Source organism: Mus caroli, chromosome 10 (assembly GCF_900094665.2).
Source record: "Mus caroli chromosome 10, CAROLI_EIJ_v1.1, whole genome shotgun sequence".
Lineage (NCBI taxonomy): Eukaryota > Metazoa > Chordata > Mammalia > Rodentia > Muridae > Mus > Mus caroli.
Genome location: NC_034579.1, coordinates 87,253,617 through 87,261,269, shown reverse-complemented (window position 1 = coordinate 87,261,269; position 7,653 = coordinate 87,253,617). Strand labels below are relative to the sequence as shown.

The following is a 7,653-nucleotide window of genomic DNA, read 5'->3' as shown; positions in this document are numbered from 1 at the left end:
GAGGGAGGGAGGGAGGGAGGGAGGGAGGGAGGGTGTAGTTAGTTGCTTTGTTGGCCAGAACTATAAAGCCCCCACCAGCTAGAGTAGAGAAATGGGATGCAGGGGTCTCTGAGAAGGTGGGTTTCAGATGGATCTTGCCCTCCAGTTGAACCTGGCAATACAGCTCCTGGGTCTCCCCGGTAAGAGCCACATCTTCTCTGCCCACTCTCTCAGGGCTCAGCATCTCAGGGGACGTGAACCAGAGCTGAGGAGTCTGCGTTATTATGAGCTCACACTTGGAGATGTAGAGATGTGGAGAGGACCCTGGCCCCACCAATCAGTAGCAGAGGAGTGAGATGCTGGGGCCACTTTTGAACACGCCTGCCAGCTCCTTAGGGAGTTAAGCATAGAGGACCACACACAGTAGGTAACTGGATGCATTGAAGGCTGAGTATAATGGGCCCCGTCTAGGAAAGGGGGTATCAGCCATGGAGGGCCACGTCTGGCCACGAGGAGGAGACTGTGGGTGACTCTTGGCTGGCCCTGTGGGTTGTAAAGATGTCAAGAAGGCAGATGATATTGTAGGCCTCATGATACAGGGAGGAGAGACAGCTAGGTGGCAGAGGCTGGGCCCTGGGCAGTGCAAGGGTGTGGGAGAAGCATGGTCAACAGGCTAGGGCTCAGCAGAGAGAGTATCAGTGGTGATTAATTTCATGTCTTAACTTGACTGGGGCTATGGTTTGCCCAAATTAGATGTTATTTTGGGTATGTTTGTGAGGGGTTTTCCAGGTGACTTTAGCATTCAAATTGGTAGAGTTGGTAAAGAAGACTGCCTCTCCCAATATGTGTGGGCAGCAGCCAATCCTCGGAGGGCCCGAGTAGGACAATAGGCTGGTGGGGGGAGGAACATATGCTCCCCACTGTCTCTCTCTCACATGGGTGCCTTGCTGTTTGAGCTGGGTCATTTCCTCTCAGATTGCCACCCATGCTCAACTGACTGGGGCTGGTCCTGTCAGCTCCCCGGGGCTCAGGCCTTTGCACTGGGCTGGACTCTAGCACCAGCTTCTCTGAGTCTCCAGCTTGAGGGTTGTCTCTGTAATCCCATGAGTCCCTTTTCTCAACAGTGCACAGCCTCTCCACTGGTTCTGTTTCCTGGATCTAAGACCACGACTTGGCCTGAAATCATTCTGTGTCCCTTACTATAGAACAACAATGGATTCCAGATAGGGACATATCCCATCTGCCCTCTCTTCGCCTCCAGTCTCCTATAGCTAACTGCATTTAATGCATTTAAGCGCCAGTTACATTTAATGGGGTGTTGTTTTGATTTGGGGGACAGAGTTTTACTATGTAACCCTTGGATGCCCTGGAATTCACCATGTAGACCAACCTGGCCTTGAACTCAGAGATTTGCCTGCCTCTGCAGGGGTCAAAGGAGCACACCCCCACACATGGCCACTAGTTGTATTCAAGGTAGACCATAAATCCATGATCCTTCAATTAGTTCTGTAAAGACCCCTTTTGAAAATATGTTCTTAGTTTCAGGTTCTGGGTAGACTGATCTTTGGGGGCGGTATTAATATTGTACCCCCTGAATAGCACCTTATACCCAACAATGAATATGGGAACCTACCCTTTAGCCTCCTGCCTGGTCCTTCTGCAGGTCTAGGGCAAGGCAACCCTTGTGCCTGAGATCTACAGCTTGCCAGTGTGGCACGAGTCATTGGCTGAATCCAGGTTGCTCCAGGCTCATATGTATCTCCCTCTAGGGTGTGGAGATTCACATCATGGCTGATAAGCAGCCTTTCAGTGCATCCCCATTAGTGTCCCATGGAAGCTGGGAAGAGCGCCACAAGCCCCCTGGTTTGAAGTTCTAGGGGTGGGTCAGGAGCCTGAAAATGAGTCTTCTGACAATGACCAAAAAAAAAAAAAAAAAAAAAAAAAAAAAAAAAAAAAAAAAAAAAAAAAAAAAAAAAACCCACAAGGGGGGGGGGGTGTGTGTGTGTTTCTCTGGAGGCTCTAGGTAGNATCCCCATTAGTGTCCCATGGAAGCTGGGAAGAGCGCCACAAGCCCCCTGGTTTGAAGTTCTAGGGGTGGGTCAGGAGCCTGAAAATGAGTCTTCAAAAAAAAAAAAAAAAAAAAAAAAAAAAAAAAAAAAAAAAAAACCAAACAAAAAACAAAAAAAAAACCCACAACTGGGGGGCGGTGTGTGTGTGTTTCTCTGGAGGCTCTAGGTAGAAACTGCTTACATCTTCTGCTGTTAGAGCACGCCTACGTGCCCTGACTTGCAGCCTCTTCATTGATACACAGAATAAATCTGTCCTCTGTCTCCATGGTCACACTGGCTTCCCTGTCTAAGACACACCTGCCTCCATCTTGTGCAGACTTTTAGGTGATCCCAGGCCCTTCAGATTATACAGAATATTCTTCCCGTGTCAGGCTCCTTAACTTAATCACACTTTAAAAGGTCTATTTTGTGTCAAGTAACATATTCGCAGGCTCCAAGGAATACAATGTATGTATATTTGGGGACTATTACTCTACCTGTGACACACAGACTCATTCCTTTCTTAGCTTTCTTAGCTTTGCCCCTTTCTGTTTTCCTGGTTCTAATTTATTCATTCCATATACATGCAGGAAGGGCCTTGGCTATACATTGGGGAATGCGCATTAGTAAACAAAACAGGGACTCTGCCCTTACATTGTGCTCAAGTGATAGAGGTGGGGGGGGGTCAAATAATAAAAGTAAACACAACAAATGAACATTTTTATCATTCAAGTGACAAGGTCTGGGGTGAGCAAACTTGAGTGGAGGGACAGATCCATTGATGAAGTGACAGATCTGTGGAAAAGCAGTTCTGATGTCCTAACAGAAAATGCAAAGGCCCTGTGGCAGGAAAGAGAGAGGCAGCCATGGGGTCTGGGGTGGTGGGCGGTAGTGAGGCAGGTCAGCTAGTGTCCTGCATGCCTTGACTCTCAGTCAGATGGATTGTTAGTGGGCTTCTTTGCAGGTGAATGAGAAGCAAGTAGGACCCAGAGAGCTAGGGTTGAAACCAAAGTGGCCCAGACAATGGGAGCAGAGCTGGGGGAAGTGGTGAGGCTCTGGCTGGGCTCTGTGGAATACTTTGAAGGGAAAGCCAATGGAATTTCAAAAGGGATTGCACCCACGCTCCTCCCCTCCTCCCCCCTCCCCACGCTCCCCTCCTTTCCTTCTCCCTCTTCTCTGTCTCAGTCTCAGAGAACAGAACCTTTTATCACACTGAAGCTGATTGTTTTCAGCACCTTCCATATGCAGTCAAGCTTGCTAATTCTAATCAATTCCAATGAAGAGCACACTGAGAGAGCACCCACGACCCTGTCTTATCATAAAGCAGGAGGATGGGAGGAGGTGGAAGAGAAAAGCTAGCAGATTCCCATAGTGCTCAGCTCCTTCTGTCTTTCATCATGACAGTAGCTGGGTTAACTGTCTTAACCATGAGAAGCTGATGCAGTTGACTGAAGGTGACCCACTCTGACTGCATGCAGCTTTCTCCCTTACCCCTAAAGCCACCACGGTCCCCAATCACACCAGGCACATAGTAAGAATAAATACATCGACTAGTTGCTTTTTACCTCCAGAACTTATTGATGTGTGCATCTGGGATGCCATTTTGTCTCCTGGTCCTGTCCAGAGAAAAGGAAATACACGTTTTATTAGTCCTGTTGACACAGGGGAGTATGCGCAAAGTAAACTATATACTTAGAATAAACAGTAAAGAAACTGTACACAGGGGCTGGAGACATGGCTCATCTGCTGAGAGCTTGAACTTGCTCTTTCAGAGAGCCTGAGTTGGGGTCCCAGCATCTGTGCTGGGCAGCTCACAGATGCCTGTAACTCCAGCTCTGGGGGCTCCAGCACCCTCTTCTGGCTTCTGTAGGTACCTTCACTCACAGCCACATACACATATACACACACATATATACATACACACACATATACATACATATACACACATACACAATACATACAAATACATCTATACATATTCACACACAAGCACACATATATGTACATAACACACATACAGACAAACACATACATTTATGCATATTCATACACACACACACATATATATACACACATGTATATACACATACATATAAATACATACATCTATACATATTCACACACATACAGACATAGACACACATACATATACACACACACAAATACACACACACACAAGTACACAGACACACACACATACACATAATTAAAAACAAAAGAAATATTTTGACATTTTGGTTGTGAGCCTAGCCTTTCGCGGTTGAAGCATCTCTTCAGCCTGAAAAATAAGATAAATTCTTTTAATTTTTTTTTTTAAATCAAACCTGTATATAGTGCACAAACGTGGCCAAATTCAGCAGTCAGTGACTTCCCGACAACAGTCTGGCTTTAAAAACCATGAGCACACAAACTTCTGTACCCAGCAATTTTTCTAATTCTAGAAACTTGCACTCCAGAAAATAATCAATCCTGAGAGCAAAAAATGTATGTGCAGTAGTGTTCATTCAGTGCTGTTTAATAACCTGGGAGCTGACTGTGAGCCGTAGCACACCATAATTGAAACTACCAGTGTGCTCTTTAGTGCAATGCTGGGGTCACTCTATACCTGGTGTCCACTTATTGTGAGTTAAAAACAAAACAAAAAACAAAAAAACAGAGCAGATTTGATTACTCGGAAGCCTCTGACATCCACACATGTACACAGGCAAGATCAATCAACCACCAACCAACCGATCCAAAGTGTAGGGACAGTGTCGGGTAGAGAAAATTGCATGTGAAGCCTGGTTTCTAAGAGCTGGTGCTCAAGAAAGCTCCTGTAGCCATGCATTTACCACACTCTCTCTTTGGCCAGGCTTGGGGTGAGGCGTGGGGGTTGGGGGAGGTTGGCATACTTATTTCAGCTATAAAACTCAAAGAATGGCCAAAATAAATAAATAAAAGTATATAAATAAATAAGGTGAAAACAAGAAGCTTGAGAAAGCAACTCAGCTGCAAAGGTAAATAACAGGCTAGTGAAATCTTTAAAAATTCCACACTAGTACAGGAAAATTGATGACAAACTGATGCTTTGGGAGTCTGAAATGCCTGTCTTTCCTTTCGTATTTATCTCCTGACTAAGGAGGTCTGTGGAAGACAGAAGGGAGGTAGAAGACAGTCTGCTAGCTCCATCCAGAAGAAGGCAGTTGGGCAATGCCCTCTGTATAAGAAAACACCACCTTGGTGGTAGTGTATAATCAAAAGTTAGGTTTTCAGTTTGTAGCCAGTATCTAGTTGTAGATGTTCTCAACCTGTGGATCTGGACCCCTTTGAGGGAACTGAATGACTCTTTCACAGGGGTTGCCTAAGACTGTTGGAAAACACAGATATTTACATTACAATTTATAATGGTAGCAACGTTGCAGTTAGGAAGCAGCAATAGAAATCACTTTATGTTTGGAGGTCACTGCAGCGTGCACGAGGAGCTACACTGAACAGTCTCAGCGTTGGGAAGGTTGAGACCCGCTGTTCTATGGACCAGTTCTCCCTGACTGCCTTGCCCTCCCCATTTTTCTCCCCACCTCCACCCACCATGGACAAATACTAGGAGGAAAAGCTGTGAACTGTGGCCTTCAACAGTGTGGATCTATCTGAGCCAGCAGTTTGTTGTTTACCCACAAGCCAGGGACCCCTGGGTCCTTGGCCTGCTCTATGGCCGGCCTCTTTTATTAGGTCAGAAGCAGATCAGAAGGGCGAGGAAACACCTGCTCGCTTGACCTCATTTCACCCTGCTGGCGTCAGGCTTGCTGCTTTGTGTGGACTTTTCTGCTGACCTTTCTGATGGCCTCATTAGTAAGCCGAAGGGGAAAGAAGAAAAACTTAACTGAGAGTCAAGGATCAAGAAGAAAAGGGAGGCCAGCGGGAGGGGGTCCTGATGTGAGTCTGGTGATGCAGGAGTGTAAAGCCAGTGCTAGGGGGCATGCTGGAGAGTACCAAGAATTTTGGTGCTTTAAAATGGTGTGTTGTGTGTGCTTGGGGGGGTGGGGGTGGGGGTGGGGTGCTGGAGGGATGGCTCAGCGGTTAAGAGCACTGACTGCTCTTCTGAAGGTCTTGAGTTCAAATCCCAACAACCACATGGTGGTTCACAACCATCTGAAATGAGATCTGACACCTTCTTCTTGTGTGTCTGAAGACAGCTACAGTGTACTTAAATATAATAATAAATAAATCTTTGGGCTGGAGTGAGCAGGGGCTGGAGCAAGCAGAGGTCCTGAGTTCAATTCCCAGCAATCACATGATGGCTCACAACCATTTGTACTGCTACAGTTTACTCATATAGATTAAATAAATAAATTTTTTTTAAAAAAATGGTGTGTGTGTGTGTGTGTGTGTGTGTGTGTGTGTGTGTATACATATGAGTCAAGTGTCTGTAGAGGGTGTCTGATTCCTTGGAGTTAGGGTTACAGGCACTTGTGAGCGGCCTAATGTGGATTCTGGGATCTGACCTTGGATCCTTGGAAGAATAAGGACTCTTTAACAGCTGAGCCTCACACACGCTCAAGTCTGTGGTCCTAAAGCTTCCTGTGTCTACAAGCCTTTTGTTTGCAAGCAGCTTTCAGGCAGCGCCTCCTTGGACAGTCAATCTGATGCGTTCAGGCCACCCACTGACATACCTACCCATGAAAAAGAAGGATAATTCCTTTTTAGGCTTCCTGGGAATATATAAACCATAAGCACGGTGTGTGGTACATTCTATGAAGCCAGGGGAGAAACTGGTACTTTAGCCAGTCAGATCCCTAAGCTAACTGTCAATCAAGGAAAATAGCATTAAAATAGCTATGTCCACTGTTCCTGTACATGCGAGTATTAGCCCAAGTGACCCACGTTTTATCTGAAGGTCAAACAAATCCATAAACTACAAGCAAGCATGGCTATATAAGGCGAAGACAACCGTGCCTCCGGGAAATTTTCAATTGATTTCCTGAGGACAGGTCAGGGGAGAATTAACAGAAGTAGGCATTTGTTGAACCCCAGTGTGAACCCATCTTTTATCCCTGCAGTTACCTTTGCCTGCCAAAAGTTAACAGGTTAGCTAAAATTTTATAGTATAAACATTCTCTAACCAAAAGTGACTCTGTTTCTACCCTCTGTCATTTCTACACCCCACCCCCTTTCTTCTTTTAATTTTTTTTCTTTGACAGTGAGTCACTGTGTAGACCAGGCTAGACTGAAACTCACATAGCTCTACTACCACCCCTGGCTAATCTCTCTCTCTCTCTCTCTCTCTCTCTCTCTCTCTTGGCAGTACACAGACATTTGTGGTTGTGTTTCTGCTTTGTGAGCAGCTGTTGGGGTTTTCACTCACATTATTTTATAACTTCCTTCTTTTGTTTTTGCTTTGTTTTTTTCTACCCCATCTCTATTTTCTAATAGAACATGATGTGGACCTAAAGGACATCTGTTTGTCGGAAGATATTTTTACTGTCTGTTTTATAATGGCTATAAGGTGACCCAAAAAGTATCTTTGTGCTTTGCAGAGTAAGCCTGCTTTTATGGTATTGTTTTCAGTCCTTCACCCTGCCACCCCCATCTCTTGTAGTATTTTGTTGGACTGGGCAGGGGAAGAAACTCTCTTATCTTTATAGGAAAC

General features: G+C 45.5%; 1 protein-coding gene across 2 annotated transcripts in view; it reads right to left on the bottom strand.

The window, feature by feature from the left end:
- The window catches only part of Ccdc38 (coiled-coil domain containing 38), a 44,068-nt gene that overhangs the window by 35,599 nt on the left and 816 nt on the right, over window positions 1–7,653 (bottom strand). For both annotated transcript variants that reach the window (XM_021174677.2, XM_021174676.2), the window contains exon 2: window positions 3,593–3,643. In XM_021174677.2, coding sequence (XP_021030336.1) covers window positions 3,593–3,629 — 37 coding nt within the window. In that variant the 5' untranslated portion in view covers window positions 3,630–3,643. The remainder of the gene's footprint in view (window positions 1–3,592; window positions 3,644–7,653) is intronic.